We start from the raw sequence: 18,150 nt of genomic DNA on the forward strand, positions 1-18,150 counted from the left end.
CAAATCACGTGATGCTGCCCAGCCATTGAACAAAGCAATGGAAACTAATACGCAGGTGGACTCGGCATTAACACAGCTTCTTCTATCCATCAACATCGTAATATTGTATACATTCACAGTGACGTAGTACTTAAAACACATAGTACTAAAATAAATAGCAAACACCCTCAAAATCTTTTCACTTGCATCTCTCAGCACAACGAATTTCAAACGTATCTTCACCACTGTCCACAGCTAGCTACCATCTTGGACGAAGTAACGGTGGGGCAGTGGTGCCAACTGTGTGTGATTTTCACCTCGAAAAACGGTGCGCAGTCTTACCCGCCGCGCAGTCTTACCCCACCTTACTCATGTTCTACAATGTATACTCGTATGTTTAAACAATTTGTATTTTAAGGAGGAGGCTAGTAGGAGAATATATAACTGCACACAAAATGCAATAATCAGGCAAACTGCGAAACTAACACTAACCTTACATCAAAGGGTTTTGAATGCTGTAAAGTTTTAAGAAAAGATGCTAAACGAAACTTACATGAAGAGGTGATTCATGATTTTACCACATGATGGCACCACTAACAGAATAGACAGTTAGCACGATCGTTTTAACCTGGGGTATCGCTTTATCCTGGGCACCGGTAGTTGTCAATTCAACAATTTTTCATTTTCCTTCCTTTGATACATTGATTGTTCATCAAATGCGAAGTTCGGCAGGGTGGAAATATTTGTGTTGCGAAAGGGACAGGAGAGATATTTATCATTTTCAAATATGAACTAGTTGTAGTGACAACCATTTGTGAAATGACTAATAACATTGTCATTTCTTATCAATCTTCAAAAATATCCTATGAATATATTTAAGGATTGGGCGGGCTTGCAATTAATGGTTTTATTCCGTCTAATCCAGGAGGGACGGAATCTCGGTCTGTTCCGTGTGAACGGAACTCGGAGAGCGGAAACGTGATGAATGCAAATATTGGATGTGATTGGGTCACGGGATCCAATCACGGAAGCGAAATGAGAAGTCTGCTCGTGAGTCCTTTTCACAATCAGCGCATGTTCTTTTATATGAGCCTAGAAGCTACGATTCATCATTCGCTTATTATCATGGGCCTCGTTCATTTCGCCCTTAGGTTCCGACACTGATGACTGAGGATATGTCCGGTTTCATATGGATCTTTTCTTCCCCAAAATTACTCCCTCGGACAGGCCCGTAGCCAGAATTTTATTTCGGGGCAGGGGGGACTCGTCCAGGAGGAAAAGTGGGGGGGGGTACAAGCCCTGAAGATGAATTTCTCAGTGCATTATAGCTTATTACACAAGATGTTTAATCCTGCTAAGGAGTAAAATTAATTACAACTATACACTATTTAAATTAAATATTTGTAGATTTCAAGGGAATTATAATAATAATTAGGACCCGGTACTTTATGTCCTATAAAACTGTAAAATATGTATGTAATTATGTCATATAAATTGGAAAATATGTCATGAAAAATTACAAATATGTCAGAAAAATTCAGATATATTCCCAGTAAAGTCAAAAATATGCACAACAGTACTCTCGAATTTCTCCCATACCCGATAGAGTAGAGTAGGGGCTGTAATGTACCGACTGTTATTTTTACTTTTGACTGATTTTTGTGAAAAGCGAAAAAGGCAAAGAAATGAGAACGAAACTTGTTTACTACCCGTGCAACAATGAGAGAGAACATTTTGCCTCAATAATGTTTGCATGGCTATCAATTGTCGGCGGGATAAAAAAGTGGGGTATTATATTCTTCTGTACTATGAAAAGACGGCATCTTTCTTCCTCCGTAATTTCCATATCCTGCCATCGACAATATGAACTATCCGTTGTGCTAAAGCTACGAAGAAAAGAAATATGAAATAACCGATTATGTGCGAGAGAATTACGAAATTATACAGAAATATGTCTTATTACAACAAAGTTGAAGAAATATGTTGTAAAAACGCAAAATTGGTGAAATATGTCAAAATATGCTTTGTCAAGTTTGTCTATTTCGGCTGATTTTCATCAGATATGTAAAGATCTCACCCCCAATAATAGATCCGAAGCCAATTGAATAGTGTTTCAGGCGCTCTGTCGGCAATTTTTATGATTGATTTTCATACTACCATAGCCATTATATTCTTATTCTACCATGGGCATGTAATATATATTTCATGAGTTTGAGGTTTTTTTGTTCATAGGTACAGTTTAGAGTGGCATTCTTTGTGTCACCTCGTACCCGGAACCCCTCGATTACAAGGCGACTACGCTGCCACAACGCTGTCGGGAAGGCGCGATGTGCAAATTAATGGGAGGAAGGGGGGATGCCCCCGGTAGAGAAAATTAGTTTTAACCCCGCCAGAGATGCTTTTAACCCTCTCAAAGAAAATATGATTGAAAGCATAGGGTAAAGTGTAAATGCACAATTGAAGAATCATTCGTGTTCATTCATCAAATATTTTCTTGCCGGAAAGTATGCAGCACCCTTGTGGAAGAACCATTCTGAAACTGACCAACCTTATTGAGACAACAGCAGGCTGTTTCCCACTTATGTTTTCAGTGCTGATATTTCACGTGTAGGTAGATTAGATGGACATTATGTTTGAACTTGGCAATATAAATTTGGTTAAGTTTACGGTGTTACCTGTTCAATGGGTCTGTTTTGTGCGTGCTTGGGTTTCCTTACAATATAAATATACTAAGTTTGTGTTTCTAAGTTATGTGTAATTATCATCCTAAGATCTAATGATCTAGGTTAGAACCAAAGGTACTTAGAACTGCAAGACAGTAGTTTATGTATGGAACAGTGGCGTATGCTAAGTCTAAGACTTGGGCTATCCCACTATGACACTTGATCCTAGGATAGACTCATTCTTGACGTCTTCAAGGAAGCCATGTTGCCATCCCAACGGTAGTCAGGTTGCAAACTTATAAAAATTCAGGTTGCCCAACTCCTAAGAATTCAGGTTGCCAACTCCTAAGTATTCAGGTTGCCAACTCCTAAGTATTCAGGTTGCCAACCCCTAAGAATTCAGGTTTCCAACCCCTAAGAATTCAGGTTTCCAACTCCTAAGAATTCAGGTTGCCAACCCCTAAGAATTCAGGTTTGCCAACTCCTAAGAATTCAGGTTGCCAACTCCTAAGAATTCAGGTTGCCAACTCCTAAGAATTCAGGTTGCCAACTCCTAAGAATTCAGGTTGCCAACCCCTAAGAATTCAGGTTTCCAACCCCTAAGAATTCAGGGTTGCCAACTCCTAAGAATTCAGGTTGCCAACCCCTAAGAATTCAGGGTTGCCAACCCCTAAGAATTCAGGGTTGCCAACTCCTAAGAATTCAGGGTTGCCAACCCCTAAGAATTCAGGTTGACAACCCCTAAGAATTCAGGTTGACAACTCCTAAGAATTCAGGTTGACAACTCCTAAGAATTCAGGTTGCCAACTCCTAAGAATTCAGGTTGCCAACTCCTAAGAATTCAGGTTGCCAACTTCAGAATCGCAATTATCTTATTTTCAATATCACCTTAATTCACACAGTTTCTAAGAGATTTCTATGCAGTATTTTACTTTCTATGCTTCAGGCTTCGCAGATAGCCTGGAATATACGCTCCTAGTATGTAAACATACAAATTTGCATACCCAAGGAGAACTAACTTCCTGAAATGAAATTACAAATACGCCAATGAGTGGGCAAACGCTTAAAAAAAGCAAAACGCTTAATTCGCACAGTGGGTAGGCTCAATACATTTTTCATACCGCCATGATCATGTAATTTAGAAGCACACCGGAAATTACATACACATAGCTTTGTTGAACCGAAAGAAAATGGAATGTTCATGCATCATAGAACACAACAGCACTTCATGTGACTATGTCGCTTTATTATTTGTCTTTCTCTTTCCGTTATTTGACATTGATTGATTGTACATGAGGAATGTAATGATACTCCAAAAGAAATGATGCATTGTAGATTTTCAAGCGTGGGAATGTATCATTTGCAAAGCGGACGTGGAGAAAAAAAATGATAACGTTAGGTGGAATGGATATATGTATTCTGCCTTTCTTTCGTGCTCCGAATTCCGTTTTACGTTTAATCTTTTCTAGATGTTGTTCTCCCACTTTATGCATCGATGTACTGCGTACACTTCTCCAAAAGTAATCAGACCGCCCTGAAATACAGGGTGTCCACATGGAAAATCCCTGATTTCAAATTACAACTCAAGAAAATGTTAATATTAGAGGAGAAGGTCTAAATATGGGCGAAGGTTTAAATATAAGGTTTTTGAGTTATCAGCGCTTCCGGGTGCTGCAGCCTGGCAGAAGCTATTGGAACTCATTATATGTCAAGGACAAAGGTTGCGGCGCCAATTCGCAAGAGAAAGTGCTGATTAGTTTCGGCCTTGGACGCTGTTATAGAATTGCGACCTAAAACTTTTTGCAGGTATGATTTAACTGGGCATTTTCTGAATTCTCATCTGCATTGTGTATGTTATGATATTAGCGGTACATAAAACAAATGTGGGCTTTTCTAATGCCATGATTTGTTTGTGAAATATATGCGACAGAGAGCGAAAATAAATTGATGAAGAAAAATAGCGTGATGGTCTAAATATGGGCTATGACATGAGGTCTATGTTGAGATCACGCTTTCAACAAATATTTGGATGTTTCTCTTAATTTCGACTTTTCCCATTCCGCGTGATTTTCAAAACAACAGATTATTCATAAATATGAATTTTATAATGTTTTAGCGATAAATGGCTAATTTTTAATTGCTTTTTGTGATATTGCCACTAGTAGCCCATATTTAGACCACAATACATAATTTTATCATTTTTTGGAAATTGCTTTTTTTTTAAAAAATGGAGACTTTCTATACTGTAGATAATTTAAGTATCTATTACATTTAAGTATATATTTCATAGATGTGCATTTTAAAGGCAGGTGCTCGATATATTAATTTTTTCCTCCGAAAATGACAAAATAAAAATGGGGGCCCATATTTAGACCTTTTCCTCTATTATTATTATTATTTTTGTTGCGGAGTAATTAGCAACGATGTCGATAGCACAAGGTAGAGCGCATGCGGAAACGACATCGCCAATTTCAGTCCAAAGACAGTTCGGACGTGTGTTTGAACGGGAGCCAACCAACAGGATGCATCAATCAGATGGCCACGGTCATCTCCGGACATAACCCCTCTGAATTTCTTCTTGTGGGGTCATGTAAAAGACACGATCTACACTTCGCCTGTACGTGACCTTCGTGACGCCATCAAATCTCTCACCCCTGGCATGCTAGTGAGATATTTTGAGGGTTACGAAAGGAGCCCACGTAGATGTACAATATATATACCGGGTGAATCACCTAAAACTTGCACCCCAAATATTTCATAAACAACAATAAATATTTAAAAACTTCTTTTGCAGATATATAGGTATGAGAGGGGCTCATGAAATTAATGGACACAATACGTTCTACTACGTAAGGAAGTACGATTTTCAACACAAACTTAGTTTTTTTCTTTAATGGATATCCCATTTTATTTTCAGCTAATTTGAAAGTACGGAAAAAAAATTAAGAATGGCGTTTGTTACATTGTAATACATCGAGTGGTTCTCAAGTAATTGTTACGTGAATTTGAGAGCAGAAGGCGCATCCCCACTATGCCTGTCGGCAGAGCCGAGCGCAAATGCCGTCGTGCATACAGCCTGCACTCTTGTGCTGCATTTTTCCTACACTCGCCGTAGATAAGTATTATCTCGGCCTTTTCAGTCTGAAAATACTATTTTCTCAGCAACAGTTCTGACGTACATACAAACTTCTGGTTAATCAGTGTACGTTGTTAGCTCTTTGTTTTATTTCATAAATTTGTTAAATCGATTAGAACGAAAGAAAGAAAAAATGTATAAGGTGCAAAGTATAAAGGTTGAAAACTTAAAGATCTCTCATAACCAAACGCGAAGAGTTGATTGTTCCGATGTACTAAAAATTATGACGTAAATGAATGAACGCAATAAAAAATTAGAAATATGTTAATGTACTAACCTTTGTGAATGTAACTCATGGCGGAATGTTTAAAATTTATACCTTTTAATGTACAAATATTTGTTAACTCAGAAAAAGAGGATTGAGTCTGTGGTTACAGATGTGATTGTGTAAGTGATTTGTTGCAAAGATAATTTTGTGTTCTAAGTTAGAATTTGAGACTTTATAGTTTACTGTTTGAATATTAGTGTCGTTCTAAATATATGTGCGACAATGTGAACATTAATTCATGAAAAAATCTAAAGGCCGTAAAGCCAAATTTGCTGGTACAAAACCAGCTGAATCCAACATGGACACGGACATTAGTGCCATGGAACTTTCCAGCAACGTGGAAATCATAACTTCGATAGAAGAAGTTAATAAGTTGAATTCTCAGTGTAATAATATAGATTACACCCAACAAATTAGTAAATCAAGTTCCAAAAAAGTTTATGAGCAACAGGTATTGAAGTACAGAAGTAATCATTTAGGTCCGTATGAAATATTTGTGAAATCTAAACATCAGGATGCCTCAGGTGGAAATGGCAAAGGAAACATTGGTCAACTTCACATTTTAAAATTAGGCCAAATAGTCAGCAAAGAAAATATTATAGGTTTGAAAGAGATAGATAGCCTTGGAAAAAATCTAGCTAGACTTACATTTATGACATCTAATTATGCAAATGATTTCCTTTCGAATCCATTACTGTTACAGAATAATTGGGAAGGTTTTGTTCCATCACACCGAGTACGAAGAATGGGAATTATGAAAGATGTACATCAGTCAATAAGTGAAGATGAAATTTTGCAAAATATAAATTCATCAACAGCCAAAATAATCAAGGTAAAACGCATTGTGAAGTATAAGTACGAGGAGGGTACTCGCGTTGCTGTTCCAACTCGAACGGTAATTGTAACATTCGACTCGCAATCCTTACCACAATATGTCACACTGTTTTACAAAAAGTTTGATATTGATAGGTACATTCCCTTGATTAAACAGTGCACTAATTGTTTTTATTATGGGCACTTCAGGGCTAATTGCAAAAGTAAATTAAAATGCAAACGCTGTGGTGAGAATCACGAATCGTCCTCTTGCACAAATAAGATCAAGTGTTTCCATTGTAATCAGGAGCACACTGCAATTGACAAAAACTGTCCTGAAAAACAACGCCAAAAGGAAATAATTAAAATTATGACAGTTCAGAATGTTACGTTTAACGAAGCTATGAAGAAAGTCCCAAAAATTAATTATATGTATGGATATGAACAGATATCTACTGGCCATGTTCAGGAAATAGAAAAGACAGTAATGCCATTCACATATGCTTCGATATCTAACAATTCGAGTAGCACCTTATATCATAATAATATAATACAAGATCAATACAGTGTATCTAATAAAAGGCCATTGTACAGTTCAAAGAAAGCTGGAAAATATTTGGAAGAGACTGAGTCGTCTCAAGGAAAACGCCAGAAATCTTCTCAAACATTGAAACCATTTGGACAAAATGAATATAAAAAGAGAATGACAAGCCCTGATTATTCTTTGTCAGGATCTCGAAAAGACAATGCTCCGAATTTGTCGACAACATGCCAACAAAATAATTTATTTGTTCTTGCAGAGGCGGCTCAAGCTATCCAGCCAAATCGGGCACAAGAACAAAATTCTACAAAATTCCTAAATAATTTTTCATTATTTATAGAACAATTATGTAGCCTATCAGGGACTTCGACATTGAACGTTAACCAGGACTGGACTTGCATTGCTACAAGTATTTTGCAATACTTATTTCAACAACCAGCATGCCAGACAAAGTCTTGAAAATATTACAATGGAATATACGAAGTTTAATTCCTAATAGACATAATTTACAACATATTTTATCTTATTTTTCTGCAGATGTCCTTCTTATACAAGAAACGTGGTTGAAAACTGACTCAACATTGAAGTTTAAAGGTTACAATTGGATAAGAGATGATCGTTTAGATGGATACGGTGGTTCAGCTATAGGTGTTAAAAGAAATATACAGTATGACATTATTTTGTTTCAAAATATAAACAGTCAAATTCAGATTACAGGTGTTCGGATTGCTGATACGTCTTATGTATCAATTTACTGCCCTCCCACAGTGCACCTCCCTGTTACAGTGTGGCAGAATATCGTTGGGCAGCTTCCACCAAACACTTCATTTGTGCTGGCAGGGGACATTAATGCACACCACCCTATGTGGGGCTGTTCCCTAACTGATCGATCAGGTAAAGATTTGTATAATTACTTGCAAGATTCCTCAGCTGTATTACTCAACGACGGAACACCTACAATAATCTCAAGACCTAATGAACAGCCGAGTGCTCCAGACATAACTATTACCTCAAATGATAAAGCTTCAAAAATCCATTGGAGTGTATTAGAGAAGTGTTACAACAGTAATCACATGCCAATTATGATAACCTTTCAACATAATAAAAATATAACGTGGTTTACTATGCGCTCTGAACAAAACAATAGTCAATATATATCAAGAAGGGTTGAATGGCAGAAATTCTCCGGAAATGTAAACAATGCAATAAAGAATGAATTGTTGAAACAAGAAGTATCGTATGACACATTGGTGTCTCTCATTCGACAAGAACAAATAAATGCAACAGTATCTAATTTTGGATCTAGAAGAAAAGTGACTCCGTGGTGGACAACGGATTGCCAGAAATGGGTAAACGAACGACAAAAAGCATACATAAATTATAAGGAGAATCCTACCATCAATCATTTTATTAGATATAAAGAAATTGCAGCAAAAACTCAGAGGTTCCTAAAGAAATCAAAATCATACTTTTGGAAGTCATTTTGCTCTACATTAACTAAAGATTCTTCTATTTCAGTGACTTGGAAAATAATAAGAAGTATGTCCAATAATAATACTTGTCATTATTTTGGAGGAGATATCAATTCAGCCTGGATAAAAGAATTTCACCGCAAGTTGACACCAGATACGGTTGAAACTAATCTTTGTCAATTGTTAAATTCTATGAAATATCCAGAAACATCCACGTTAGAATCGCTATTCACTATGGATGAATTAGAATATGTTGTTCATAAACGAAAGAAAACGTCTCCGGGTTTAGATGGTATTACATACGAATGTATTCAACACTGGCCTTTGAATGGATATGAAATTTTACTAAATACATACAATTCAATATGGAATAGTGGAAAAATTCCTTCACAGTGGAAAGAAGTGGTGATAATACCCATATTAAAACCAGGTAAACAATCAGGAATACATACGAACTATAGACCTATTGCTATGTCATCATGCCTTGCTAAATTATATGAACATTTAATACTCAACAGACTCACATGGTGGGTCGAATATAATCAGAAATTACCGAAACATCAGATGGGATTTAGGAAAGGAACTGGAACAGTAGATGTATTAGCGACACTAATTTTAGATATATGGCTATCTTTCATACGGCGAGAATTTTGTATCGTAGTTTTTCTCGATCTAAGTAGCGCCTATGATTCTGTCCTTCCAAATATACTGTTACAAAAATTGGAGAAAATGAACGTTCCACGTAATTTTATAAAAAGTATTCTTGGATTATTATTGGCACGTAAGTTGTACATTCGATATGGAGGACAGTTATCCACCGCACGTTATACACATAAAGGTCTACCACAAGGCGCAGTGCTGAGTCCCATGCTATTTAATATGTACACGGCAGATTTAGGCTCAAAAATTCTTCAACACACTCGTCTATTACAATATGCAGATGATATTGTTATATACGCTAGTAGTAAAAATATTCAAGAAGGGGCTCAAAAAATTCAAAAATCTCTGGATGAATTATCATCATGGTGTGATATCAATGGAATTGAAGTAAATCCAGATAAGTCTTCGGTGGTAGTTTTTAATAAGAAGAGATCTCATTCATGCATATCAATAAATATAAAAGGAAAAACTATTAGTCAACAAAGAAGTCATAAATTTTTGGGACTTATATTAGATGAAAAACTTAAATGGAAGTCACAAGTAGAACTGGCACAATGTAAGGGATCTCAAGTGTTTAACATAATAAAAATGTTGACAGTTAAGAAAAAGTGGGGTGCTGATCCTAAATTATTACATCAGATCCATAAACAGATGCTAAACTCAAGACTAGAGTATGGTTCCTTTATGTACAATGATAATTTAAGTTGGGCTTTTAACACGCTATCTTCTATCCAATATAGCAGTTTATCCAGGATTTATGGCCTTTGGAAAGGAACTCCAAAACAAGCAACTTTCGTAGAAGTGGGAGATCCACCATACAAACTTAGAGTTAAATATCTTGCGAGCAAATTTTTACTTAAGAAAATTGCCAACACGACATCTCCGATCATACCAAAACTTCAATTGTTAGACTCTTTGATGCTCAACAGACGTACAGCAAAATATAAATCCAGATTACCTATACTATATTATGCTTATAAGGACATTAATAAATTTCAAGCTAATATTATTCGTTTACCAAATGCACCATGCTTCATAACAGACTACTTTAATATGATATCTCCCATGAGGATTCATTTTCCTGCCTACCCAAGTAGAGTTTTAAGGAAGACAATCCCTACAATTTCAAATAATATATATCAAGACTACATACATTCAAAATTACAATGTGAATATCACATATATACAGATGCTTCAAAATCAACGTCTGGAAAAACAGGAGCAGCATTTTACTGTGATAATTCTGCAGAATTCAAAATTTTTCCTTTGCCATCGTATCTGTCAATATACACTGCAGAAGCTTTTGCAATACGACAGGCATTGCTTTATGTACAAAAGAAGAAGTTAAATTCAGTTCTAATTGCAACCGATTCAGCCTCTGTGCTAAATTCTTTACAGTTTGCATCATGGTCATGTCATACGGAATGGTACATTGTTAACATAAGAATACTCACATTGAAATTAACGAGATTGGGATATGATATCAACTTTATTTGGACACCTGGACATTCTTTAATAGAAGGGAATAATATAGCAGATACTTTGGCAAAATATGCAGCGAATCAAACAATCCAACGGCCGCTTTCAATAAAGATTCCGTCCGTAGTTTTGGAATCACACACTAGAAAAATACTATTTACTGACTGGCAAAACTTGTGGACAAATACTGGCACTCAATGCGGTAAGGCCTACTATTCTATACAAGAAAGAATTCCAAAGGAATGTTGGTTTAAACAGATTCAACTCTCCCGGAGTTCCCTCACAACTATAATGCGCTGCAGGTTAAATCACACTATCGCCGCAGCTCACCTTTACAAGAAGAATTTAGTGACTTCACCAGTTTGTTTGTGCAATGAATATACTGCAACTCCAAACCACATTATATTTCAATGCAAACTTTATGAAACTTATAGAGAACCATTTTTACAGGAATTGTACAGGAGTGGACATCAAGCGCCACTGACACTGCCTTGTTTACTGACTTCACCTTCATCCTCGGTAATCTATATTCTTACAAAATATCTTAATAAGTCTAATATAATTCTGTAAAAGTGTAATGAAATTTGGAAACTATTCATTATGAAAGGAATAATTGTGAGTAAATATTATGTGCATACATGTATATAATACCAATTGATAAATTGTTAACTGGTGCATGGATTTTGTCCACAACCAATAAATATTTTATAAAAAAAAAAAAAAAAACTCAGAAAAATTTATCAGAACCTTTTAGCTCGTAATTTGTCAAAGCTTACTTATGTACAAACTACACATTTTACTGTAACCCGCACTTGCTGGAACGTAAACAACTTTCCTAGGCACAACGCGTAGTATGTAGAAGAGTAACATGTTTGTTATGATACCCGAATGACGTTACAATTACTTGAGAACCACTTGACGTATTACATTGTACACTAAGAGTGACGGTTTTATTTGTATCGTTTCAGGCTGGACCAAAAGACAGTCGGCATCCTGATGAAGCGGCCCCCTCGCCAACATTCCACCAGTGACGTGTCTGTTACGCGCAGGCACTCAGTGAGAGACATCAGGCTCACCTTTGAAGAACACAGTCTTGGGTCTCAGCCGGTGCCCGAACCAAGACGACACAGCTTGGCGATCGACGTGCCTGTCCCTAGCCAGAGAACTGTCGGCGTCAATCAAAGAGGAGATCATTCAACCAGACCAGCAGTTATACGCGACAAGGATCGAGTCGAAACCGAATCCCTAAAGATAGTTCTGGTGTCTAAACAGGAAGGAGAAAGAACGGGAACAAAGCCAGAAAAGATTGAGAAACCTACAATACCCCCAAGGCCATCACTGACGCCCCCTGTGAAGGAAAAGCAGAACTTGATTACTGTTGAGGTGATAACCAAGACAACTGAACCAGCGACTGCTAAGGAAGGAGGTTCTACCGATAGAGACAACCCGCAAACTAACAGTGGAGTCAAGAGCTCGACGCAGAACGACAAATCTCGATCATACCCATACGGCGTGCCAAAAAACCCTCTACAGAGCCCTACATTGGTGAAAGCCATCCACCGTCGTCTTAGCCAAGACGAAACACCAGCAGACGAGAGTCCGACCTCAAACGGATTGGAACAGCCTGTGAAAACGGACGAGCAGAACAACATAGAGGACAAGGAAGACCAGGACAAGACCAAAAACAGCTCAGATAAAGCTTGTGCTGCTCTTAAAGATCAAGCCGAGGAAAAACCTAGTGACAAAGTTGAGCAGGCGCACACTGGCACTTTAAGTGCATCCGAAGCTTCTAAATCGCTAGCCAAAAGCCAGAGCCTCATCGAGAAATTGCAAGGAAACCTGTCGACAAAACTTAGCAGTGCCACGGTGGAGACATTGAAAACAAAGTACAGTGCAGCAAGCTCGCCACCATTTCTGGGAAAAGTTGAGCACAAAAGGACAGAGGATCTTCTTACACATCCCAGACTCTTGCCGAAGCCTAAACCATCCACAGACTACACCCACAAGTCTAGATATTCTTGGTCACCTAGCTCGCCACCAGAAGAAAAGACAGTACCGAAAGAAGAATTCAAACCAACATCTGGTTCTGTGCTTCCAGCAACAGAGAAGAAAATCTCAGTAAGTGATAAAAGAGAAGAATTCCTGTCTAATTCACGTCAAGGAGAATTACAGTCTAATCCACCTCAAGGAGAAAGAATATCGTCTAATACACCTCAAGTCAGTTTTAAACCACCGGTATCACCAAAAGCACCAACTAAACTTAAGGATGAAGAGATCGTGAGTCGTGTTATCATAGAGAGTAACATTACTTACAACGACGACAAGAAACTTGAAAAGCCGCATCAAGTGATCCTGTCAGAGGTTTCGAAATTGAACAACTCGAATTTGCATCAAATACCAATTTTTGAGATCATTACAAACGATACTGTTACTGTCACTACTGAAGAGAAGCAGGAGAAGATCTCTAAGGTACACAATTCTGATTTCGACGTTAAGACTTCTGTGAAAGTCACTACAAGTGATACAGTAACACTCGCACCGACAGTACACGTGGAACGAAAGGAAAGACGAGTAGAAGAGAAACAAGGACCATCATCTCCGCAGTATTCTACATCAACCGTTTCAAAGAATATTCATAAGTCTTCGCCAAAAACTGAAGAAAAGCGAGTACTGGATAATGTTAAAGATCAACGTGTAACGTCACCGAAAGTTTCACAAGATCCAAGTACCAAGGTAGGGAACCAGGAGGCATTGTATGTTCCAAAGAAACTTGATCCAGATAAAAACCGCCAAGTTTCGCCATCTCAGAGATCGCAGAGAGATAGGTACGCAGAGCTGATACAGGAACTGACGAAAAACAACGATGCCAAGAAAGTAGAAGTGAGAAGAAATCCCGGAGGAGACAGCGTGAAGAATACAGAGAGAGGTCATCAAAGAACAGAGCAGAAAATAAGTGAAGCTCCTAGAAACAATCCGAGGACAATAAAGGCGACGTCTTTCGTTGGAAGTCGCCAGGAGTATTTGAAGGAAGTTCCTCCACCTGTTCCAAAGAAGAAAACTCCGCTGTCAGTTTCCAAAACTTTGGAGAGATTGTCCAGTTCCCAGAATAGCCCACAAGCCCAACCGAAGCCCGTATTGAAGTCGAGACAGTTTTTCTCACCTCCTCCAAACAGTCCAGTGAAGCAGTGGAAGACTACAATTCCAGACACATCCCTCGTGCTAGAAGAGCGACTGAGTCAGCTGAGGCAGAAGAACGACAGAGATTTTGTAGATCAACCTAGAAGAGTCGCTCGATACTCGGTAGGAACCTTACCACTAGCGTCTCCAAGGGTCAACACCAACTTGGCACGCCAGCAGAGACCTGCCAGGGGAGGAAGCCTTGACAGACAGACGCAGAGGGTTTACCAGAGCCCCCTCACACCGAGACATGAACGATCTCATTCTGCCGAGAGATATCGTCTTGTAGACTACTACGACCCACGTTCGCTACCCCCGAGAGGACTTGGAGATAGAGACGTTGAAAGTGACGTGGAAATCCGTTACCAACCAAGATATCCTGAGAGACCGTCTTCTGCACAGAGTTACACAGGACCCGGCGAATATCACTACATAACCAACAAGGGACATCTTCTGGTACCTTTGACTCAAGGGCAAAGACCAAGAAGCCTTCCCGTACCGGCCGGCGCTAGTATAGTCCTACAACCCGTTGGGGCTTCCCCTTCATTGGTTCATCAGAGACCAAGAAGTTACTCTCCTGCACACAGTACAACAGTCGCGAGACCCCAAGCAATATCCCCAGACATGAGCTTTGTGCGAGGTTCTCCCATGAGAGCCACTATAGGCTCTGTACGGTCACCGCCAACCATCTATGAGGAGACGGATCGTGGTGGTAGACAGGAAGATAAGCAAGGACTCAGAAGATCATCGAGCATGACCCCTCAGAAGATAAAGGAGTACAGTCGGAACAGGAACAGTTCTCAGGGACAGGCAATCGCCACAAGCTCTCCAGTGCCACGGGAACAGCCAACACTAGCACCAATATTCAAGCGCGGCAGTCTCAGCTCGGTGGCGTCCTCTGTGGACTCAATCTACGCGGTCCCCCCAACGCCGAAGAAGGTGAGCTTCTCAAATTCCTTACCGACGAAACACTACCCGGACGGAACGATAGTGCAGTGGACAAGGAACGGACCGCAAATTGCAGGAAGGCATATCCGCCTGGAAAGTGCAGATTCAGTGTTCTCCGATGGACCGATGTCACCACCACTCCAGAACACACCACTACAGCGTCATCCGGGCTCGGCGTGGAGGAGGGTGTCAAACGGCGAGGGGCAACTGCCCCCCAACCGCCCCCTTCCTCCGGAGCCGACGTCATCGAGGGACGACAGGCAGCGTGCGCACGACGTTCCGGATCGCCGATACACAGGTAAACAGACCAAACAGCATGCCTCTTCCGCGGATTCTTCTCTCGAGGAAACAGTTTTTTGTTTTCCCGGTAGATGGCAGTCTCGATCAGACGCACAGTCCGTTTCGGGGTCTGAGTCTGGGAGCGAAGCGGGGGAGGTGCAGAGAATTCTCCAAGGTAAAACCTACTTCAGATTTCAAGGTAAGTGAGCGAAGATTTAAAATAAAAAAAGGTTTTGTATATCACCCTTGTGAAAAGACTTTTGGCTCTCGCATACGATTGAATAGCATCTTGCTATTTAATAATCGCATAACAACATTCTTGATGGCAGTAATTAGGTTTAGAAGAATACTTATTACTTTAACATTCAAGTAAAGTTAAAGTAAGTATCCTCCTGTCGCTGATTAATGCCACACGCCAGATATTCATCGATTCCCACCCCAAACACGCTCCTAAAATTCTTCACAGGATCCCAATTGAAAGCACTTGGCTCGAAGTACGAACTAACACTTCTCAGATCTGAAATTCTGAAAATATTTCGGCAACGAATTCTGCATTACGTGCATCTTCCACAAGAAATGTAAGAATTTAACTCAAATTATTTCATGAAATAACTATGTTACGAGCAAAAACTGTTCTGGGGCATTCTGACTTTCCTCCCTTGGTTAAAGGCTGCCAAGGTCATGTACTAGTGAGAGACAGGTAACGCATTACATAGAAATTTTCAGCGAAAAATGCAGGCTCGACCAGGACTCGAACCCGGGTCTCTGGCATACCGTGCCATTGCTCTAACCAATGAGCTACCGAGCCGGCCTGGCCTCACTAGACTTTTCGCTATCGCTGTTTTACCTGCGTGGAATCGTCTCTGCCAGTGCTACCGCAACGGGATCTGTTGCCTTTGAAACACAGTAGACTTCGACGTTGCCTGATTCCTTCCAGCGTAGAGATGTTAATTATTGTAGATTAGGCACACAGAGGAGATGTACTACGTAGAAATTTTCAGCAAGAAATACAGGCTCGACCAGGACTCGAACCCGGGGTCTCTGGCATACCGTGCCATTGCTCTAACCTCTAACCTCTGAGCTTATGTTACGTATGTGTCATTTGCGGTTATTTAGCGTGGTGGATGCGGTCAAATTTTGTTGAGTTATAATTGGTAACGCTGCACCCTGCATGTTGGTGTTTTCTTGTTAGAGGATTGTTGCTTGCGGTCACAAACAGTTTTAACATTTTCGACTCTAATCTAAGAACGTAAACTGGACCTCTGAAAGCTGCTTCTGTCCATTTATACATATTCTCACATTGAGTTGGATAAACCGATGGCAATGATCTAACTCAAGACCCCTTGATTACAAAACCGATAAATCTGACAAACGCAATTCAGGGCGATCCGATATACTTAAGAGGCCGTAAACTTTATTCTGGTACGATTCCTGCCACTACGTGTTGGAAGACTTGCTATTGGTGAGCCCAACTTAATAGTTCAGTATGGGGCTTATGACGACAGTGTTGCCGCATGGTGCGCAGTAGAAGAAGGCTCCGGCGCGCATCGAACGTCTGCTGTAGTACACGCCGCAACAAAAGTTAGTGATCAACGGAACGGATACTGTTCAATACAAGAATGCAAATCCTTCCTCCATGATTTGATGCGAAGCTGTTCTTTCATGCGGCTGTGGTACAGAGTAATGACGGTCCATGGAGGGAGATTTGCAAATAACTCTTCCCGAATATACTTGTCATACGTCTTGCTGTCCATTTTATCGTGTACGTAGGCCGTGTTTTTCTTCAAGTCCACTTTTTGCACAGAAAGGCTAATCGGTACTGAACCTACAGTTTGAACTGGGATCCGAACCACTATATGTCTCCACCGGGTATCAAACCCGGGACCTCTTGATTACAAGGCCAGGACGTTACCACTTTGCCATCGGGGAGGCCTGTTACAGAAAGAAGGAGACGGGCATTCTTTTAACTATCTAGCGAAAACGGCTCGATCTTTTTTTTTTGATCTCTTAATATGATGCTATCAATACTTTCATAATACTACTTAGTCATCATTTTTGGAGGGGCAAGTGAACCTCCTCCCGAAAATCCGCCAAAGTATACAATGTGCCTGGGACTTTTCGCTGCACATCGCCTCGTATAAAATTTGTATTCTAAGTTCTTTCATTTTCCGTACCGGTTGTTCTTTGGAGTTTTTCTCCTCGTTTGGTGTTGAAAGAGGACCTTTAATCCCTTCGCTATTAATTTTGTAAACAGTTTTGAACGAAATTCCAGTCGTTTCAGCGGTTTCGCTTGGAGCCCAACTAACACTTTTACCAGGATGACACTTTTATGCTTAATAATACCACCCCTTGCCATTTTGCTGTTGTAGAATAATTATAACAATAAATTCCTTCAAGAAATACCCAAAATGGGAAAGCGGGCACGCAAACAAGAAACCACTTGTCTCCCGACGGAAGCCTATTCACGAACTTTTGCCTGAACATTTCCCGCCCCCTTCCCTCTTCCCAACACGTGTTTGCAGCAAGTGGCAACCGTCGGACGGCTGTTAGTTTTAACTCCCCAAATCGCGGTAAACACAAGAAAGGAAAACGTCTTGTTTTCATGGTCCGAATTGCAAAAGAAGGTGTAAACCATCAAAGCCTTACATTTCCTCTGGTTTTTTTCTTATTTATTATTTTCTCTTCGAATGTTAACGACTTTTGTTTCTGACAGAAACACCCTTGTTTAGGGGTGG

General features: G+C 39.6%; 1 protein-coding gene across 1 annotated transcript in view; it reads left to right on the plus strand.

Annotated features, from left to right (window-relative positions):
* The window catches only part of LOC145996346 (uncharacterized), a 117,529-nt gene that overhangs the window by 37,198 nt on the left and 62,181 nt on the right, over positions 1–18,150 (plus strand). Inside the window, exon 2 of the mRNA XM_083132777.1 lies at positions 11,980–15,614. Within this exon, the coding sequence (XP_082988903.1) occupies positions 11,980–15,614 (3,635 nt within the window). The remainder of the gene's footprint in view (positions 1–11,979; positions 15,615–18,150) is intronic.

This window comes from Lepisma saccharinum, chromosome 12 (assembly GCF_977018435.1).
Source record: "Lepisma saccharinum chromosome 12, izLepSacc3.1, whole genome shotgun sequence".
Classification (NCBI taxonomy): Eukaryota; Metazoa; Arthropoda; class Insecta; order Zygentoma; family Lepismatidae; genus Lepisma; species Lepisma saccharinum.